The sequence below is a fragment of the Acinonyx jubatus genome, chromosome C1 (genome assembly GCF_027475565.1).
Source record: "Acinonyx jubatus isolate Ajub_Pintada_27869175 chromosome C1, VMU_Ajub_asm_v1.0, whole genome shotgun sequence".
NCBI classification, from domain to species: Eukaryota; Metazoa; Chordata; class Mammalia; order Carnivora; family Felidae; genus Acinonyx; species Acinonyx jubatus.
This window is the reverse complement of record NC_069381.1, coordinates 20,556,568-20,579,520: the sequence shown is the minus strand read 5'-3', so window position 1 is coordinate 20,579,520 and position 22,953 is coordinate 20,556,568. Positions and strand designations below refer to the sequence as shown.

General features: G+C 40.8%; 1 protein-coding gene across 1 annotated transcript in view; it reads right to left on the bottom strand.

Annotated features, from left to right (window-relative positions):
- STX12 (syntaxin 12) overlaps positions 1 to 16,887 on the bottom strand; it is a 41,977-nt gene extending 25,090 nt beyond the window's left edge. The window contains exons 1-3 of the mRNA XM_015075061.3: positions 16,643 to 16,887; positions 1,976 to 2,045; positions 366 to 465 (exon numbers count right to left, since the gene is read on the bottom strand). Of these exons, the coding sequence (XP_014930547.1) occupies positions 366 to 465; positions 1,976 to 2,045; positions 16,643 to 16,760 (288 nt within the window). The 5' untranslated portion in view covers positions 16,761 to 16,887. The remainder of the gene's footprint in view (positions 1 to 365; positions 466 to 1,975; positions 2,046 to 16,642) is intronic.
- Between the last annotated feature and the right edge of the window lie 6,066 nt (positions 16,888 to 22,953).

Below are 22,953 nucleotides of genomic sequence, written 5' to 3'. Positions count from 1 at the left end.
AGACGGATCTTGTTTTCTTAGCCATTCTGTTACCCTATGTCTTTTGATTGGAGCATTGAGTCCATTGACGTTTAGAGTGAGTACTGAAAGATATGAATTTATTGCCATTATGATGCTTGTAGAGTTGGAGTTTCTGGTGGTGTTCTCTGGCCCTTTCTAATCTTTTGTTGCTTTTGGTATTTATATACATGTATATGTATTTTCATCTTTTCTCCCCTCAGAAAGTCTCCCTTAAAATTTCTTGCAGGGCTGGTTTAGTGGTCACAAACTCCTTTAATTTTTGTTTGTCTGGGAAACTTTTTGTCTCACGAAGTCCTTTCCTATTAAACAAACATACACACATATACACCCCAGAAAATACCTACCTGTTCCGAAGCAGATAAGGGAAGAGGCAAGGCCCCTAACTCCTTCAGTAACTCATTTGTTTCCTTGGCAAGCTGATTTGTGGAGTGCTGTAACTGCTGCCTGAGAGAGAAAAGACGTGATTCAGGGTATTCCCACCGCTCAAGAGCTGTCACACTTTGTGCCAGCTTGTGCCCACAGTGCCTTGCGATGCGGGGAATGAAACAGTACTTGAAGGAATGGGTTCCCGGAGGCCCAGGTTCCCCCCCACACAAAATTCCACAAATACGACTCAGTCAAAAACATGTTACTCAGTAGAAAGAACCTGCCTCAGTGAAACCTACGGATCAGGTATTTTAACTCCTCACGGAGACAAGAAAAGCCTATCAGCAGTTCTGATAGAAATTTAAGAGCAGCTGCCCCCACACCTAACTCGAATAGTTGGAACACACTGAGTTCTCACAAAACTCACGTTGAACTGCCCGGCAGTTCGGCACAGCTGCTGCCTGTCACAGGCCACTGACTGGAGACAAAATCCAGACACTGGGGGTTGGAGGAAATATGCACTAAAAGCACAGTTTCCACCCTAGGGAACAACCTCCAAAGATCTACACCCACGTTCTTGCTTAAAGCTGGTGCTTTTTCAGCTTTATACTTGGCTCCCTACTGTCCTTCATGCTTGACTTTCTGGCTCTCCCCTCCAAAACAAAGAAGCCCTGTACTGTGTAAAAACACATACGGAGTATAAGAGAAGGGAAATTAAAGAGGAAAGAATATGCATTATATTAAGTGGGATTGGAAAGTAGTGGAAACCCTAAAAGAGCTCCTTTTAGTCATGGTTTCCTCTACTCTCTCGCCATTTCTACAAAGGTTTTAAGGGAGGACAGAGAAACCACACTACTAATTGTTAGTGTTTTTTCACTGCAAAGGGGCCTCCAAGATTAAAAGACAAGGGAGTCAAAACAAGAGGCAGTCAATTAAGGGCCTGAACCTCCCAGACATGACTAACACATGACCAACACAAAGATTTTTCACATCTCCCTAGAAAAAGCTCAGAGTAGTAAGTCAGTCTCTCAATTCACACCATCAAGGACAGGAAACACAGAATATCCTTCAATATATCTTAAAGATGAAGAATAAAATTTCCAAAAGCAGAAATGGGGTCAAGGAGGATGTAATAAAAAGATTCATGAGTCCCTACTACCAGTCCATTCTCTTCTCCCTCAGACACCCCTCCGGTCATTCGGAATACATTTTTCTAGTGTTTATAGTTGGAAATCCCACTAGACTAGATGACCTCTGCAGATCATCAGGAGTCCTGTGCCAACAAGGAGGCTCATTTAGGCAGAATATAGTTTAACAGTGGTAGGAGTTCCCTTCTCTACTTCCTCAAATTCCTAAACTGCCCAAAGAAGAAAGAATCGGAGTTCAAGGATTTTGAAAGGCAATGGAGATCACAAACCATGAATATATTTTGGTGCCCCTCTTCTAGATCCAACTGTTACTTCATGTCCCACTGCCTGTCATTCTGACTCCATAGGCCTGAAACCTAAGTGAGCTGGCATGCAGCAAGGACAGTAAGTGCATCCTAGAGGGCCCTCACCAAACCCAACCTTGTTAGGAAGCTACTCACAGATTTTCCTGTAGTTTGCTTGAGTCCTGCTTAGTTCCTAGTTGGCTCATCAAATTCTTTATCTGAGCAGCTAGGGAAAGGGGGAAAAAGATTTATTTAAAAGAAAAATACATTCACCATGAGCACCCTACTTCTTAGATCGCTGGTCTCTCTCCACATCCTGAATAAGTTCATGCAACTAACAAAAAGCATGCTGTGATCAAAACTTTGGCATATACATTCCCTTCTAAAACTAACCGAGGTTCACCTTTCTCCTATAGAGTAACTATGTCACCAAGTAGGGGGTGGCAGTTTCGTTCATCATTCTCAAAGAACTTCCAAAATTTTCTAGACTTCCCATGGTGCTGGTTTAATATTTCAATACCTTTGGAAGGGGTCTTAATACCAAATATCAACTCCTAACAATGAAAATTTAAATTCATAATACAATAATTTTTCTATAGCAAACATTTTGGGAAAGACAATGTACATTTGTTATCAATAATAAATTACTATCAACTGAGCACCTCTATGTGCCAGGCACTATATCAGGAGCTTTGTAGGCGTTATTTTATTAATTTTCATAGCAACAATCCGAAGTAGATATATCTTCATTTTGCAGATGAGGAAATACATTTAGAAAAGTTATATCAGTTAAATTTACAGAAGTTAATTATGTCAAGATACACAATAAGTGTTAGGGCAAAAAATTCACTCACAGGTACATCAAACTCTAAGGCCTATGTTCTTTTACCTATGTTGTCTTATAGTCAAATATGTGTTTTTGTTCACATAACGTTCTCTATCTTTTCCTAGATATTTTGCTAACACTAGCTCATGTTTAAATTCTAGATATTTAGGCCTCTAACCCTGGACTAGGAAAGCAGAGGTCCAGAGGAAGTGATCATCTATCAGTAAGAAGAAAGACTCTAACACCAGCCTGCCTGGGAATGTGAATGGCCCCGTATACCTTACTGATTTGTGTAACAGAAGTAGAGCGCTGATTTCTTTTCTTTTTTTCTTATTCTAAGTATTTTTGGGTTTTGTGGGTTTTTTTGAAGTGTAGTTGACCCTTTGATTTCCTTTTTATCCTGCTCTCTGTTCTTTTGCTGGTTGGCAGGGAGGATAAAGAAAATAGATTCATTCATTCATTCACCTGAAGAGATTGGGATTTTGTTTTATTTATTTTCTGTTGTTTGCTTGCTTGTTGTTTTTTTCTTTTAATGTTTATTTTTGAGAGAGAGAGAGAGACACAGAGCACAAGTCGGGGGGAGAGGCAAGGAGAGAGGGAGACAGAATCTGAAGTAGGCTCCAGGCTCTGAGCTGTCAGCACAGAGCCCAACACTGGGCTCGAAACCACAAACTGTGAGATCATGACCTGAGCCGAAGTTGGACGCCTAACCGACTGAGCCACCCAGGCGCCACTTGCTTCCTTGCTTGCTTAAGAGCATTCATTATCTTCTATTCCAAGTTGCTGGGGTATAGAACATAATAACAGTGTATTCTTTTACCAGAGGAATCGTGGTTATATTCAAGTTTCACCAGAACTTTAAGAGATAATATAACACAATAGGTATATGACTCCTCCAACCAAAACACAGTTTCCTTTGTGAGGGGCTTTCCTATTCTCTCAGTATTAATGCCAAAGTTTCACTTGTGAGATATCAGACTGATAAATGACTGCTTAGTGGAAGATGAGGAGGAAGTATATTATATATATATTATGGGGGCAACGTATACAATGCTTCCATATCCAGTAAGAAAGAATCTTCACTTACTAGAACTTTGAATTTTAAAAATTAGTAGTTCCTGGGGCACCTGGTTGACTCAGTTGGTTAAATGTCCAACCTCAGCTCAGGTCATGATCTCATGGTTCGTTAAGTTCAAGCCCCACATTGGGCTCTCTGCTATCAGTGCAGAGCCCGCTTCAGATACTCTGCCTCCCTCTCTCTCTGCTCTTCACCCCCCCCCCCACTCTCTCTCTCAAAAATAAATAAACATACAAAAATAAAAAATAAAAATAAAAATTAGTAGTTCCTGGGATGCCTGCCTGGCTCAGATGGTTAAACATCTGACTCTTGATTCGTGGCATCCAGCCCCATGTTGCGCTCTGTGCTGACAGCACTGAGCCTACTTGGGATTCTCTCCCCTTCTCTCAAAACAAGTAAATAAACATTTAAAAAAGATTAGAAGACAGAAGAATTTAAAAATTAAAAAAAACTACTGTTTTCTTATGATAGGGTGCTCCTTAAAATAACAAAATTTGGGGTTTGGTCTTTTTTTTTTTCATTTTATTTTTTATTTTTTAAAATTTACATCCTTAGTTAGCATATAGTGCAACAACGATTTCAGGAGTAGATTCCTTAGTGCCTCTTACCCATTTAGCCCATCCCCCCTCCCACAACCCCTCCAGTAACCCTCAGTTTGTTCTCCATATTTATGAGTCTCTTCTGTTTTGTCCCCCTCCCTGTTTTTATATTACTTTTGTTTCCCTTCCCTTATGTTCATTTGTTTTGTCTCTTAAAGTCCTCATATAAGTGAAGTCATATGATATTTGTCTTTCTCTGACTGACTAATTTCACTTAGCATAATACCCTCCAGTTCCATCCACATAGTTGCCAATGGCAAGATTTCATTCTTTTTTGATTGCCGAGCAATACTCCATTGTATATATATATACCACATCTTCTTTATCCATTCATCCATCGATGGACATTTGGGCTCTTTCCATACTTTGGCTATTGTTGATAGTGGGGCTAGGTCTTAATCGTGCCCCTAATTTGGTCACCAAGAATAGTAAAAATGCAAGCTGAGGTTTATTAAGTACCAGTTACCTTACAAAAACACTGATAAACTAATAGCTTCCAAGTCTGATTAGAAACAATGATTAAGCCAAATCTGATTGTTGGGTGACTCTACTCCCAAGTAGAAACTGAACAAACTCATCCTTAGTAATATGTACAAGTTACTTCTCTCTAGCCAAAATCGCTGTCATACGTGTTATAAAACAAAAATTCCAAAGTCAAGAATATATAAACTTGTAGCACTTCAAATTATGATTTTATCTTATTTTGGGACTGTTTTTTGGGTTGTTTTTTTGTTTTTTTTTTTTTTAGCAAAAACGTAACTCCAATTTTATAACAGAAATATAGTGTTCAAGTGATTAAAATTGTGCCTTTTGACCAACTTCATAAAATATATTTATTCTATTAAATGAGGGTTCCTTGGGGCGCCTGGGTGGCTCAGTCAGTTAAGCATCCGACTTCGGCTCAGGTCATGATCTCACGGTCCGTGAGTTCGAGCCCCGCGTCGGGCTTTGTGCTGACGGCTCAGAGCCTGGAGCCTGTTTCAGATTCTGTGTCTCCCTCTCTCTCTGACCCTCCCCCGTTCATGCTCTGTCTCTCTCTGTCTCAAAAATAAATAAACATTAAAAAAATAAATGAGGGTTCCTTTTAGCTTAATGGTTCCACAGGAAAATGTAAACACCATAATTTTGCTAAGACAGCATCCTACAAGATAAAATTTTTCATCACTAACATATGGAATTTCCCCTTATCTCAGTCAAATAGGAATTAGGATACCACTAGAGCTATCAACTGGCTATCCATACAAATAATTTATAAGAGGGCATTAGCATTAATTGAGCATTTCTTCTGTGCCAGACAATTGGTTAGGTACTTGATGTGATATAATAGAAAATATATTGGGTCTTTGTCCCCAGATCCTGGCACAAAGCACCTAAAACCCTTGGAATTTTGTGCACAATGGGAGTGTCTTTTGTTATTCATAAAGACCCCCTTCTGAGCACACTGAGTTTATGCTCCTGGGGTGATTTAAAGTTAGATAGCCTTAGGCTAGGTGGGGCTAGTCAGAAGAATGACCAAGTGATTAGAAGGTTAGAACTTTCAGCCCCACCCACAGACTTTAGGGAAATGGGGGGTGGGAGGGTGATAGGCACTACAGATTAAGCTCTATAAAAACTCTTCAAGTACACTTGATGAACTTCTGGGTTGGTCAACAGCTGAAGATACACAGACAGTGTCAGAGGGTGTCCAAGCCCCTTCCTTGAATGGGCATCTCTTCTACCTGGCTGTTCCCGAATTATGCTCTCTTATAATACACTGGTAATCTAGTAAGCAAATGTTTTCCTGAATTATGTGAGGTGCTCTAACAAATTAATCAAACTCAAGGAGGGGCTCATGGGAACCTCTGATTTTACAGCCCACTGGTCAGAAGCACATGTGACAACCGAACTTGTAACTGGTATCTGAAAAGGGACAGTCACATGGGACCCAGTCCTTAACCTGTGGGATCTGATATTAACTCCAGGTAGAAGTGTCAGAATTGAGTTAAATTGTAGGAAATCCAACTGGTGTTTGAAGAATCTCAGAATTGTCTGGTGTATGGAAAACCCACACATCTGATGTCAGAAGTATTTAAAGTGGAGGAAACACAGGAGTATTTTTCCTTTACACTTGATAAGCATTATCTTATTTGATTCCAAAAACCCTTTGCATAAGCATTATGCTCTCAATATTATAGATGGGCTCACTGAGGCTCACAAGCACAACAACACTCATTTATTCATCCATCCATCCGTCTCTCCATTCATTCAGAATACCTACTTTACACTGTCCTATGCTCTAGAAGAATCTGCTCTCAAGAAGATTACATGTTACATTTTAGGAGCACCTGGGGGGCTCAGTCTGTTAAGCCTCCAACTCTTAATTTTGGCTCAGGTCACGATCTCACTGTTTGTGAGATCAAGCCCCACATCAGGCTCTGTGCTGATAGCGTGAGCCTGCTTGGGATTTCTCTCTCTCCCTTTCTGTCTCTCTGTCTCTCTCTCTCTGTCTCTCTCTGCCTTTCCCCCAAGCTCGCTCTCGATCTCTCTCTCTCTCAAAATAAATAAACATTTTTTAGAAAGAGAAGCTAACACTTTAAAGAGACAATAAGTATATATCTGGTGGTGATAAGTACTATAAAGAAAAATAAATTCAGGTAAGGGCTGGAAAGACAGGGCAAGGAGAGGGTGCTCATTTTACATAGGGTGGTTAGAGAAAACCTCTCTGAGAAGGTGACACAGAGAAGAGATCTAAAGGAAGTGAAAGATCAAGTTATGCAAATATATGGGGGAGAAGCTTTCTAACAAAGAGAGTATTAAGGCAAAGTCCCAAGGCAAGAGTGCTTCCTGTGAAGGAGGAACAGTGAGGAGACCATTGTGGCTAAATAGAGCAAGCAAGAGAGAGGAAAAGTGGACAAAGAGGCAGAGGCCAGATTATATAGGGCCTTGTAAACTAGATCAAGGACTTCAACTTGTAATGAAATGGGAAGCCACGGAGTATCATAATAACCAGAATTCAAGCCCAGGGCAAATTCCAAAGGCTATATTCTTCGTGCCACATTATGTTTTCTCAAAAGGCTGACACTAAATGGAAACAGAATGAAGTAACACAGGGCAGGTCTCAATTCCAGTGTTCCACTTAGCCCCACCCTGCTTATCTGATAACTCCCCAACTGAACAGCTCTCTGCTCCAGGTAGACTGATGCCCTTGCTCTAACCTGTTCTCTTCCCAACTCCCTCCCACCTTTGGGAACACTCCTGTGTACTCACCAGAGTCCAGCAGAGTGACAGGCACCCAGTGGGTACATAAGTCATTGTTGACTGAGTTAACCTCCCTTTTATATCATGACACTTTATTTAAGACAAAAGCTATGAATGAACATGAGCGAGGAATAATTGAGACCTGACCTCTAAGCCAGATTTGACAACTAGATGTATGGCACCAACCAAGTTCATTTCATGTAGTGGGTTTCTTTTCACCAAATGTCTGTGGCATTCAGGTTCAACTTGCATATATTGAGTACTAACTATCGTTATAATACTAGTTGTGGGGGTGAGGTGTTTTCTCATTATAAAATCTTGTTTTTTCTTTTTCTTTAAACATTTTGTAGTATTTATTTTTGAGAGAGAGAGAGAGAGAGACAGACAGACAGACAGACAGAGAGGGAGACACAGAATCTGAAGGAGGCTCCAGGCTCTGAGCTGTCAGCACAGAGCCCGACACAGGGCTCAAACTCACGAACCATGACCAGAGCTGAAGTCAGATGCTTAATCAACTGAGCCACCCAGGCACCCCCCCTTTTTTTTTTTAAGTTTATTTATTTTGAGTGAGAGAACGACAGCATTAGTGGAGGAGGCACAGAGAGAGGGAGAGATAGAGAATCCAAGCAGGCTGTGTGCTGTCAGCGTAGTCTGATGTGGGGCTCAAACCCAAGAACTGTGAGATCTTGACCTGAGCCGAAACCAAGAGTCAGTCACTTAACCAACAGAGCTACCCGGGCGCCCCTCCTCATAAAATATTTACACCTATGTGAGGATGAAATGATCTCTGAGTATTCCCATCACTCCTCAGTGCTAAAATTCAACAATATGAATAAGCATAGTCCCAGAACGATGCTATGTAACCAAGGAGTGTTTTTGGCAAGCCAGAGTTTGGCTTAGAGAGGTTCCAAGTGTGTACAGATGAGACTGGACTGAGTTTGTGCCTCTGGAGGGCAGGGACCACATTCTACTCATTTTTGTATTTGTGTAACCGCGCGCGCGCACACACACACACACACCCCACACACTCCCCCCTCCAGAAAGTAGTTGGTTGAATATATGATGACACATTAAGGTAGATCTTTAAGAAGTTCAAGGAAACAGAGCTCCTATCATTGACTGTCTTTATAAAGTAGAGCACTCTCCTTAGAAACGCTAGAGATATGTCAAAGTATCAAGTTATTAATCATCTATCAAAACATTAAATACCCAGGGCACCTGGCTGGCTCAGTCAGACAAGCATGCAACTCTTGATCTCAGGGTCGTGAGTTAGAGCACCACGTTAGGTGTAGTGATCACTAAAAAATAAAATAAACTTTAAAAACTTTATTAAATAGGGGCGCCTGGGTGGCTCAGTCGGTTGACCGCCCGACTTCGGCTCAGGTCATGATCTCCCAGTTCGTGGGTTCGAGCCCTGCATCAGGCTCTGTGCTGACCACTTGCTCAGAGCCTGGAGCCTGCTTCAGATTCTGTGTCTCCTTTGCTCTCTGCCCCTCCCCCGCTCATGCTTTGTCTCACTCTGTTTCTCAAAAATAAGTAAATGTAAAAAAAAAAATGTTTTAAGCTTTATTAAATACCCTAGAGAGCAGTGGGAATTTTCTAGCACATGGGGGGAAAATCAATTAAAATCAGTTGTTTTTTGTGTATTCTCAGCTGAGAACTTTTTCATCTAGATTCTCCTGACTTCTCTTGTTTGTTGAGGTTACCTGACTTTGTTGGGGGAGGGTTATGAAAGTGCAGGAGAGGGGGACTTATAAGGCCATTTGCTAGCTAAGCACCAAAATCAATCTATGCCTCCATCAAGTCTTTCTAAATTCCTGAATATTAAAGCATTTTCCTAAAAGTTTCCAGCAAGACTCAGGTATCAGATACCCCAAAACTCAAATCATAAGGGGAGTAGTGTCTTACTTTACTAGAATCCAAAGAAACAGAATTTTTTGTATACTGCCCTCCATAACCACCAACACCAGGGGGTTACTAAAAACTAATGACTCAATGAGGGGCGCCAGGGTGGCTCAGTCAGTTGAGCATCTGACTCTTGGTTTCGGCTCAGGTCATGATCTCAGTTTGTGAGTTCGAGCCCTGGGTCAGGCTCTCGGCTTTGGGGAGCCTGCTTGGAATTCTGTCTCTCTCTCTCTCTCTCAAAAATAAATAAATAAACATTAAAACACAAATAATGACTCAATGAGCCATCTAGTTTCCATTGAAGAATTTCACCCCTTAATGAGCTTAAGGCACAAAAAGGAATAGAATGTTCACATATATAGTTATTTTCACTGGAGTGTACATAAAATATCAAAAAGTAAAGTGATATTTTTGCGAAGATTTTTATTAAATGGGTTGAATCTAAAAGGGTTTTCTGGTCATCTTGACTAATGAGAAAACCCTTTTTCTAAGCATTCTAGTAAATAAAAGTTTTACCTTAGACTGATTTGCTACAACCTTTTGGATGAAAAGAATCCTCTATGAAATGCTGCATAATCCTGGAAACCAGATGACTAGGCCAAATGGAAAGACAAGTCCTTCAGTTCTGTGTAAGCAATTTTGTTATTTTTAAAACTAGACCTCAAGTTCCATCACCAATATTCTATTTTTAAAAGCATGTCCTGGCTAAAACTTTTATGAAGACTACAAAACAAATCAACTTATTATACATCACAGTTGATATCCACACTGCAAACTACTCTATACTGAACACTCTTTATGTACTTTCAGCTGATATCAGTTTTAAGCAGAATCTGAATCTCCGAATGAACCTAAATCCAAATCAAGGTCTAGTCATATGAAAGCAACTACTGTCATATTATATTAAAAAAACAAATATAAATTCAAAGAAAAAACATTATTTACACCAAATGGGAAAATGAAGGCCTATGTGGTGATTAAGACAATAAAGTCATCTCAGTGTGTTACTCTGAAAATTAGGTTTATATTCTGTTTTCATACAACGAAAATGACCTGACTTTAAAAAAAGTAGCCACTCTATTACAATAGGAAAGCTCTAAACCAAACTGAACATGAGCACTAAATATCAAAGGTCAAAATATGTAATGGTTAATTAAGAGCACAGGCTCTGAATTAAGACCGCCTATGTGTTACTCCTGGCTCCACTACTCCTTAGTGTTATGATCTTTTCTTTTCTTTCTTTGTTTTTTAAGTTAGCTCTATGCCCAACGTGGAGCCTGAACTCACGATGCCAAGATCGAGAGTCACATGCTCCACTGACGGAGCCAGCCAGGCGCCCCGACTCAGCTTTCCTATCTTGAGCAAAACACTCCACTCCTCTGTGCCTCAGTTTCCTCACCTAAAAAATGGGAATAACAAGAGAACTCTCATACGGTTTTTGAGAGAATAAAATAAGATAATACGGGGCTAAATTTAGAACAGTGTCTGGCACAGAAAAGAACTCAATGAAGGATAGCTATTATTATCAGACTCAAGACCAAGAACAACATACTCAGCAATGATAACATCAATTGAGTACATACTGAATGCCAACGACATAACCATTGCTGTGCCAGACACCGGAGCTAAAGAGAACTATACAATGCATGCTGTCTCTATCCCCAGAAAACTAAAAGTAATCTCTCTAATTAGAATGACAAGATAAAAAAAAAAAAAAAAAAACGAATTAAAGAATACTGAATATAAATAAATGCTAAACTGTGAAAGAAAAGTGCCTGTGAATTCAAAGAAAAACAACAACATAAAAGGATAGTTAACATTTCTTAAACATTTACTATGTTGCAGGTGCTGTTTTAAGCAATTTTCATAATTACCTCATTCAAGTCTCAAAGCCCTATGAAGTAGATTATTTTTTACTCTACTTTAAAGATGAGGAAATTGAGAAATAGAGCGGTAAAGCAGTATGTCTACACAGGTAAGTAAGAAGCAGATCTAGGATTCAAACCCGGGCAGTGTGACTCCTGAAACTGCTCACCTAGCTACTAAAGCATAGTGGGGCAGGAGATTCGACCAATAATATCACCATTTACTGAATGTCTACTATGTGCCAAGCACTCTACTTTCAAATGCCCCATTTTAACAATTCCATTCATTTCACACCTGGGGTTGCAACAAAAAAGGGAAATAAGCTGCCCAAGGTTAACAGTGCACAGAGGGGCGAGGACTCAGTCACCGAAGGGCTGACCTGAAAGCTCATGCCCCTTCTGACTTCACTTTCTTTCAAAAGCAAAGGAAGGCTTAGTTGCAAGGGGTAGGATTTAAGCACAACTCAGAGGATTTGTATAATTTAGATAGTGAGGTAGGGAAAGATATTAAAGAAAGGAGGAACAGAAGGTGCAAAAACTTGAAGCAAAAACCAGTGTTTAAGGATGTTAAGAAAAATAACCTGCTTATAGCAAAGAGTGAAGATAAGTAGAAAATACGGCTAATTTGGGTTAAGATGACAGAGACTGAGTCGGTAGAGCAAATGACTCTTTTTTTTCTTTTTAAATTTTTTTAATGTTTATTTCTGAAGGAGAGAGAGAGCGTGAGTGAGGGAGGGGCAGAGACAGACACACACACACACACACACACACACACAGAAGCCCAAGCAGGCTCCAGACTCTGAGCTGTCAGCACAGAGCCTGATGCAGGGCTTGAACTCATGAACTGTGAGATCATGACCTGAGCCAAAGTTGGACGCTTAACCTACTGAGCCAACTGGGCGCCCCTAGAGCAAATGCCTCTTAATCTTGGGGTGGTAGGCTCAAGCTCCACCTTGGGTGTAGAGATGGCTGAAATATAAAATCTTAAAAAAAAATGATGACAAAGAGTGAAAACAAAGAAAGTTAAGATATGATGCAGCAGACAACAGAGAGCCACCACAGGCTCTTGAGGAGGTGAGTGGTATAATCAAAACAGGATTTTAGGGGCGCCTGGCTGGCTTGGTCAGTGATTTCGGCTCAGGTCATGATCCTGCAATTCATGAGTTTGAGAGCTGAATCGGGCTCTGCGCTGACAGTGCAGAGCTTGCTTGGGATCCTCTGTCTCCCTCTCTCTCTGCCCCTCCCTCACTCACGCTGTCTCTCTTTCTCTCAAAATAAGTAAATATACTTAAAAAAACAAGCCAGGATTTTAGACATACTGCTGATACATTATCAGGATGAAGAAGAATGGAAACAGAGACACTGAGAGTTTGCTGCTGCGATACACATGTTGACATCATGAAGATTTACGAGATGGCAATGAAATAAAAAGCAAATGGCAAATGCAAAAATAACTTTGAAAGACCACCCATGGGATTTCACAGTAATCAGTTTTAAAAATTCAACTGCCTTTTATTTATTTATTTTTAGTTAAAAAACTGTTATCAATAAATAAGCAATATTAAAGAACAGCAATGCTGCTCTTGGAAGCAAAGCTAACTTGGAGGCTATTAGGTCTTTTCCTATATCTGACACAGCAATACTTGCCCAGACCCTTCACTCCATAATAGGCAGAGTTAAGTATATTTCTTCTGTACCCCACACATACTGATAACAACCCTTGTTGTACCAGGCAGTCAGCCTTAGCTGTATCTATATCAACTCACATGGTGGCCTGCCATATTTCAGCTGATATGCTCAGTAATTCCAAACCTACATCTGTGGCTGGACAGCTGAGAAAAAAGAATAGCTATTCTCTCAAATTTTCAATGGGTAGAGTGCTTGCAGGGCTCTCTGGACATGGGTATATGTCTGTGAGCTCAATTTGAGAGTGCATACTTAGTATGTCTGCCATGTCTGGGAGAGGTTTGGGGAAAGTCACCAACCTCATAACAAGGTAGAAGCAATGTCACCCTACTAATTTCAAATTCCCCATTCCTCATCTAACAACCCTAAGGGAAGAATTCCAACTCATGCTGCCTAGGGTCATAAGATGTGGTAGGTACCACCCAGTACAAGGAAACTGAGGCAGTAAGAGTTCAAAGATGGTAGAAAAACCTCATTCACTTTAAATATACTATTTATTAAGCATCAAAACCCTAGGGGTGCCTGGGTGGCTCAGTCAGTTGAGCGTCCGATTTCAGCTCAGGTCACGATCTCATGGTCTGTGAGTTCAAGCCTCGCGTCGGACTCTGTGCTGACAGCACAGAGCCTAGAGCCTGCTTCTGATTCTGTGTCTCCCTCTTTCTCTCTGTCCCCTCCCCCGCTCATGCTCTGTCTCTCTCTCTGTGTCAAAGATAAATAAACATTAAAAAAAATTTTTTTTAAAAAAGCATCAAGACCCTAAATGATAAGATGTTTGGCTACGTCCCTGACTTCTTACTATGCTCCCCTTCTTTAACTGCAGTCTGGCCACACTAGCTTCCTTGCTATTCTTTGAACACACTAAGGTCTTTGCTCTTACTATAACCTCTGCCTAGAATGCCTTCCCCCAGCTACTCACATGGCTCTCTCCCTCACTTCATTCAGGTGTCTATTCAAATATCACCTCCTCACAGAGCCCTTCCTTAACCATCTGATCTAAAATACAGAACACCCACCCTCTTTCTCTCTTCATTCTCCATCCCCTTACCCTATTTTCTTCATGGCATTTAATCATTACTGGATATTTATAGATGTATATACACACACATAGGTACACACACATTCTCAGGGCAGCAATTCTGTCTGTCTTGTTCATCACTCCAATCCCAGCGCACAGAGGGTGCTCAAAGAATATTTGTTGAACAGTACATGTATGAATCTATCATATATTTGGGACTGAGATAAGTACTAGAAATATAAAGATGAATAAGTCATGCCCCATGCTTCTTCAAAGGAGCTAACAATCTAGCAAGGGAGGTTAGACACACCACATGAGAAAGTTCTATGGCCTCAGGTATTCCCCACTTTCCTATGGAGAGTTAAAAAAAAAAAAAAAAAGGTCACTCGGAAGTTGAAGGGCTGCTACAAACTGTAATATTAATTAAAAATTATAAAAAAGCTAATTACTGGTCATAAGAGACAGATGTGGTTTCAAATTCAGCTATTGCCATTTATTAGCTCGGTAATTATTTAAACTTTCTCAGTCCGCTTCCTAACCCATACAAAGAAATAATATTGGTAGCTACTTCACAGAGTAGTTAAAAAAAAAAATAAGATAATGCATATAAAGCACTTTTTGCATTGCCTGGCACACAGTATGTACTCAAAAATAACCTATTAATGTTATTAACAGTTGACTCCAATGATCCCTTGAGCCCAACACCCAACCAACAGCTAAATCCTGTCAAGTCTATTACCAAAGAAGGCTATCCTTTCCTTCCTTTTCATTTTCACAGCTCCTAATTGGTGTCTCTAATTCCAGTCTCTCCCTTCCAATTCAATATATATACTCCTGAAGAATTAAATCCAAGCCCCCTTAGTTTAACACTTAAAGCCTTTCAGGTTTGGGCCCCAAATTAACTTTTCCAACCCAATTCTCCGCTACTTTCTGGAGTCCACCCCCGCAGCCAAATTAAATCATTCTACTTTCCTATATATACCCCATACTTTCCCACCAGCATGCCTTGTGCATTTTATTTCCTTCTCTACTGTCTAAAATTCGAATCTTTTCCACCACTTTCTGGACCTAGCTCAAATGCCATAATGCCTTCCCAGGTTCCTCCCAAATGAAAATGGTATCATTCTCCCCTGAACACCTGCACAATGTTATTATATACCTCTTCTGTAGTACTGATCACTTGCAACTTTGTATTTCAGTTGTTACAACTCCACAGGCTCCCTGTTGAAAGAATCTATGCCAGTTCCTACACTTACCACATGCCTAATACTCAAAAAACCCAAAACAAACAAACAAAAAAAACCCCACCTAGGATGAATATTTCAGACATTAAGATTACATTTAGCCTCAACAATAAACTTTCAGCCTTGAAGTAGACTCTTGTGACCTAACTGGTATTACAGCTCCCTCACAAAAGGAGGAATTACAACACAAAATACTATACTTTCTAACCAGTGGTCATATTAATTTTTTTAAATTTCTATAATATACAGGCCACATATTTATTCTTCCTTCCACTTCCATATCACCCAGTCTCACACTCTTCATCAGAAACTTTCCCCCCTCTTTATATAGAACGTAATTATAATTCAGGACCAGCTGAGTTCTACCTATTAAAAGAGTACAGCCAAGCTCACAAAAACACAATAATAAATGAGGATTCTTTCCAAGTCAAGTTGTGCTGCTGACCTGTTTATAAGGCTCTGAGATGATTTTCAAGCACAAGAAACAGGCTGTATTTGACTCAATCAATTCAGTCCTACTCAGAACCTAATGATGGGGAGGTGGTTTTAAGACAAGCAATGACATTCTGAAATCCGCCACTAACTCTGTCATGTCTTACTTGCTGTGTGAATGTGGCCAAGTCCCTGAGCTTCTCTGTGTACGAGATTTGTTCAAAAAAGCGGCTAAATCGGGAAGGAATGCAAAAACTTCATCCGCTTGAAATCCAAAAATACGTGCACATCTTATGCTACAAAAGACAAAATCATGTAAATCCAAATGTTTTCGGTGAATTCTCTTTATTAAAACAGAAGTCACCTCGTCCCTCAAATACAAGTTATTGTATCTGATTTCCAAATTCATCACAGGGAGAGCTGGGTATTAAGTCGCCCAAACACATGCCCTCTCCACTTCCCTTAATTGAAAGCTGCTAATTTCCAAGGAGCAAGAAGCTGAGCGGAATGTAAACCTAAAATCTACATCAGTAAACAACTCCTGATCCAAACTGGCCAAAGAGAGGTGGGTGGGGGGAAGGCGGATGACAGGAAAAACTCGGCTGACCACTGCGCCAAGTCAACTCACTCACTATTCCCGAGGTGACACACACACCCCTCCCACCCTAGGGCTGTCAGGACTGCTGTTTCGGCCCCAAGACCGTGAGAGGAGAACACCAGAGAAGAAACTCAAGCTTCAGCTGGGGCTCGGGACCCTCGGGGAGGCTGGGCCTGATAGACTCGGGGATGGCAACCCGCCGCCCCCACAGGAGAGCGCCCGAGATGGCCTCAGGTGTGGCCTTGGCCGTAGCCTCGGCCGGGCTCCGCGTCCCGGCACCCTCACCCAGGCCTGTCCCCGGGACGGCCCCTGCCCCCCAGCCCTGTACCGCGGCTCACTGGCTTGGCTGATCCGCTGGATGTTGCCGCTGCACGTCTGGATGATGCTGTTGAAGTCCCGGAGCTGGGGCCCAGAGGACCCCGGGGTCCGATACATGTCTAAGGGACCGTAAGACATGATGAGGAACTAAGGCAGACTCGCCCTGCAGCGCTTTCCTACCGGAAGCAGCCACCAGACTGGACCCGCACCCTGACGGGGAAACCGAGAAGAGAAAGGGCGGGGGAGGGGGCTAGGGCTGCGTGCGCACTAGCCCCACCTCCACGCAGCGCGCATGCGTCCGTCCCGCCCCGGGCCACTGCGCAGGCGGCGCTGGATCTGGTGCCCGTGACAGTAGCTTAGAGACAGGACGCATCCGCTTTGGAGAAATGGGGCGGGGCGATGACGTCATACGGTTGGGGCTCGGATTGGAGGAGCTGCTGTGACAGTGTTGTTGCTCGCCTAGAGCACGGTGACAGGAGGCAAGAATTTTCAATTAGCATAAAATTGTACCGATGATCTCAGCCCTAACATCCTAGTCTGAGAATTCAGGCCCAAATATGGGAGAATTCGACAACCTTGACCCTCAGATCCGTAACCAAACTCCTGAAATCCCTCACTCTACTTCCATCCTCTAGGGCTTTCATAGTATTTGCGGAGCACTTTAATGGTTTACAGACAGCTTTTATTTCTTCCTCCACCCCTCTTCTAATCTAAACAATAAAGCGATGATAATATTTCTTATTGACAACATACTATGTATGAATCTTCACTGCAATTCGCTGTTCATAAGCTCTATCATAGCAAGGGACAATGTTCTAACTATATTTTTACCTTCGGGATAAATAATAGACAATCTTTTTTTTTTTTTAATGTTGAAGCAAAGTAATTCGACAAAGTAAGTTCTTTTCTTTTGCAAAACTTAGAAAATTAAGACCACAGCAGTCAATTTGCTTTTCTGAGATTTGACTGCAAAACCCAAACACTAAGATAACTCCATCCTCATGTTGCTTCTTCCCTAAAATGCATTCTCATATTCCTAAACTCATTCTCCATCTAAATCTTTCCCAAATAGCCTCTTAATTTACTATGTATCTCAAACCAGGATTTTGGGGAGAACTAGACTCTCAAATTTTAAAAATCATTCTGTAAGTTATTTGGACTGTATGACCTCAATGTTCCCACAGAAGACTGCATTTTGTGAGCTTATCGTAAATGGGCAGACGTCGGTAGGATTTTGGTTTGGGAAGAGATCAAGATAGAGAGAAGTGAAGGGGGAACTGGCAGTGTTTATTTCCTGAGTTCTCCACCCATCCCCACCCCAGCCTATTTTGAAGTGTCTGGGAAAGGTCAAAGAGAGGAAGCTGTTTGCCTGTTTGGGAGGAGACCCCAAATGAGGGAATAAGCCTGCGTTCAGCCTTAGAGATTTTGTAAGCAAAGCTGTTTCTGTGCAGCATTTATAAGAGCATTTCTTTCTGTACAGAAAGGGACAGATGACATTTGGGGGCTCTGATTCTGGTTAGTAAAACGCTACCATTTCTTAGATCCATATGTCAAATCTTATAGCAAATCATGTCAATTGTACTTTTTTACCTATAAAATAGTCTTGAGTATTTTTCATTTACATTTGACTCTATTTAAGGTGAACTTCAGTAAAGGTATTTTTAATCCTAGGAACTGAAGACATAGGGTTTTGTTATTGTTGTTTTTTTGTTTGTGTTTTTCTAATGTTTTATTTTTGAGAGAGAGAGAGAGTGCTGGGGGGAGGAGCAGGGGGCGGGGGCAGAGGATCAGAAGCGGGCTCTGTACTGACAGCAGCCAGTCCAGTGCAGGGCTCAAGCTCACAAACTGTGACATCATGACCTGAGCCGAAGTTGGACACTCAACTGATTGAGCCACCCAGGTGCCTGTATTTTCTCCATCTCAATAAAAAGTGGTTTTCTATCTGTGTCTTGTGCTATTGTGTGCTATCTGCCAAAGCAATACATTTATGTCTTGCAAATACTAGATGTCAAATGCACATTTATTATATTTATACATAAATAATAAAAAATAACTACCATTTTTAAAATACCTATCCAGGCAATGTGAACACCTTTTACAATTCTTATCGGTAACCCCCAAGATAAAGCCTATCTGATAAAGACCACCTGTGGTCTGACAAACTTAGGCTTATCAACTTAATGCTGCAAGGGAGACTGCACACCAGAGAAATCACGGGGCATCTCACCTAGCACAGGAGGAGATAGAGTTATTCTAGGATTTGGGGGAAAGATGGAGTGTAGGTAAAATTTAAAAGAAGCAGTGTTTTGATAGCCTCAAAGCACAGCAGGCTACATGTAAGGGGATTATCATCAGGCCTGAGCTAACAAGAGGACTCGGGATCTTGTTTCCTTGGAAACTACAACGTGAGGATAAATGTGGAATGTTGTATCTGGAAACCCCTTATCTGAAGCTCTGCACCTGGGTTGGAAATCGAGGCTGCTCCTCTGTGTCAAAGTAACTCAAATCCTCCAGGCAGGAGTGGAATATTCCATTCTTACTGATCTTTTAAATGGCAAATATTCTGAAAATCTGTGATTTTTCTGCATTATGTCCTTTTGTTAATTGACAAAAACAATTCTCATGGTTTGCACCCATCAATGTGAGATTAACTCCTTGGTAACAGATAAGGAATCTGGTGTTCTGTAGAGGTTCTGGGTACTATGTATCTATGTACATACCAATGCTATACAGCTATTAAGTTCAGAGCTGTGATTCATACATATTCTATGATACAACAATTCTACCCCTAACTAAATACTCAACAGATATGAATACCTATGTGTTCCAAAAACCAAGTATAGGAATGTTCATAATAGCATTTTTTAGGACTAAGCATTTTTATGAATTTATTTTTATTGAGTTATAATTGACATACAATGCAATGTCATGTACAGATATTAAGTGTTCAAATCAGTGAATTTTGACATTTGTATGCATCCATGGAACTAGCACCCATATCAAGATATAGAATATTTCCTCATAATCCAGGGAAGTTTCCTTGAGCTGTGCTCCTTTCTATCACATATTTTAGGGGGGGGGGGGGAGGAATGTAGCAAATGGGTCAGAGTTGTACAAAAACAAAAACATCAAAAACTTCAGGTTTGTGCATGTTGCTCTATCAAGTTGTGCTCCTTTCTAATCAATTTCCCTCATCCCCAGAAATCACTTTCTAATTTTTATCACTACAGATTTGTTTTCCCTATTCTTGGACTTTGTAGAGATGGAGTCATATTTTATGTATTGTTTAGTGTTAGGCTTATTTCAATTAACATAAGATTTTTGAGACTTATCCACGATATTGCATATATCAGTGGTTTGGTCTTTTTTATTGCTGGGTACTATTTTATCATACAAATATACTACAATTTGATCATCCATTCTCTTATTCATGGACATATGGACTGTTTCCAGTTTGAGGCTATTATGAAGAAGGCCAGAGAAGCATTTATTTTTACTAATTCCCACCTGGAAATAACCTGAGTGTCCATCAACAGTAGGATAGATAAATTGTAGTAGTATTAGAGAACACAAAAATAAATGTCCTACTGCTATGTGAGCAACGTGGGTGAACTCATGCAAACATAATACATAGTGGGACGCCTGGCTGACTCAGTCAGTGGAGCACGCAACGCTTGGTCTCTGGGTTGTGAGTTCAATCCCCACGTTGGGTGTGGAGCCTACTTTAAAAAAAATTAAAAAATAACATAATGCTTAGCCAGAGAAGCCAGACAAAAATGAGTACATTCTGTATCAATCCATTTTTCTTAGATTCAAAATGAGCAAAATCATTTTATTAAAAGTCAGGATAGTATGTAGTTAGTTTTAAGACAGAGAGGGAGTACTAGGAATGGGCACATGAGGTGAGCTTCTAAGATGCTGGTAGCAGTCTTTCTTGATTTGGGTAGTGATTATATGTATGTGTTTACTTTGTGAAAATTCATCAAGTCATATACATGTGATGTGTCCTCTTCTGAAGTATGCTATGCTTCAGTAAATAAGTTTCATATTTTAAAAATAGAGTGTCATTATGACCAATATGGTAATCTTTCTAGGGAATGGGAAGGGTCAATGGAGATACAGTATTCCCTTAGGTTGCAGTGAAGGCTGCATTCAAATTAGGATTCATCATACATTGCTAGTGGAAATGCAAAATCTTACAGCCACTTTGGGAAACAGTTTGGTAGTTTTTTAGATGAAACAAATTTACCATATGATCCAGCAATCCCATTCCTAGGTATTTTACCCAAGAGAAATGAAAACACATTTTTATATAAAGATCTGTACATAAATGTGTAAAACAGCTTTATTCATAATAAACCAAAGCTGGAAATAACTCAAATTTCCATCAGCTACTGAATAGGTAAACAAATTGTGGTACATTCATACAATGGAACACTATTCAGCTATAAAAAGGATCAGACTACTGAAACATGGAATGGATTAGTGAGACATGCCCAACACGGACGAATCTCAAAAGCATATGCTAAATGAAAGAAGTCAGGCACACAATCATATTGTGTGACTCCATTTATGAGACATTCCGGAAAAGGCAAAACTGTAGGGATAGAAATCAAATTAACAGTTACGGGGGGGGGGGGGAGGGATGAAGTTGGGGGCAGGGGATTAACTGCCAAGGGGCATAAGGGCAGTTTTGAGGTTGATAGAAATGTTTTATGTCTTGATTGTGGTGATTACACAACTGTATACATCCATCAAAACTCCTTAATCTATATACTAAGATGGGTAAATTTTATTGTATGCAAATTATATCTTATTAAACTTAAAAAAAAAAAAAAGGGCAGTGCGATGAGAAGAGCCAGCGCAATGAAGTGGCATTCATGAGATGGGTAGTGTGGAGTTGCAAAAAGGATATACAAGTTGTGGGTGGCATGAATGTTCTGAGGGCCTAAAAGTGATCTTGGGATAAGGTAACAATGGAAGCAAAAAACAAGTGAACATCCATGTTTATTCCAATGTGTGACTCTATTACTTTCCCTCTCAGGAGACAGAAAACGTAGATTCCATAGAAGCCATCCAAAATAATCGCTTGCAAAATCTAGCGCATGCTATGTGCCAAGTACTGTCCTAAAGACTTCTTATATTATTTAATCCTCACAACCCTAAGTAGAGACAGAACTCAAACCCAGGCAGCCTGACTTCAGAGCTAACCATAGCCTGACACGATGTCACTTTTCAAGTAGAATTGATAACCCTGTTGCAGAGACAACCTGGCAAACGGGAGTAGGCAAAGTAGTCATTGATTCCAGTAAGAGCTAAGGAATACGCATTGCTTTCCCCAAATTGATAACTTTCATTTTTGGCTTCAAAATCTAGAGGTTTTACTCAATCGTATAGGCCAAAGGGCAATGTGGTAGCCAGCCTACAAGATGGACCCCAATGATTCTTACCTCCTGGTATGTACCCACATGGGTGACACCGTCCCACATTGAATAGTGTCAATAATTTGACCTCTGTAACCAGTAAGCTATTGTAGAAATGATGGAGAGTGACATCTGAAGGTAGATCATAAAAGACATTGCAGCTTCTACCTTGCTCTCTTGGTTTTAGTCTGGTTCCAAAATCTACTCCCTTTCTTGGCTGATTATATTTTTTAAGATAGCCACCACAGTAGCTGTTCAACGTGCTCTTCTACTTTGTCATCTTCTCATTAAGAGAAGGGATTTATGTCCACTCCCCTCAAGTCCGGATGGACTTCTGTTCGACCAATAGAGTACTGCAGAAGTAAGGTAATGTGACTTCTGAGGACAGGTCAGAAAATGTATGCATCTGCAGCTTTGTTTACTGAATCCCTTCACTTGTGTTTGGGAGTCTGGAGCCACCACGGAAGAAGTCTGATTACCTTGACCCACCATGCTGGGGAAGGCCAAGCTATATATGGAGGGGTCCCAGGTCAGTGCTCCAGTCAGCATTACTGGACTTCCAGAATCCCAGCCCGAGCACTAAATATACAAATAAACAACCTTTAGAGATGATTCCAGCCCCAGGAAGTATCCCTCAGCTTTTGAATCTTCCCAACTGAGGACCCAGACATTGTAGAATAAAGACCAGTCAGCCCCACAGTGCCCTGTCCAAATTCTTGATCAACAGAGTCTGTGGGCATATTTAAATGCTTGCTTTAAGCCACTAAATTTTGGGGTAGTTTGTTATATAGAAACAATAAGCAGGATATCCTGCAACTCCTGACAGTTTGGGCCTTCCCAAAAACGGCCCCTCCCCCAAGACCTTTGAGCTGGCCGTTAGTCGAAGACAGCTACACTGCAGGTAACTT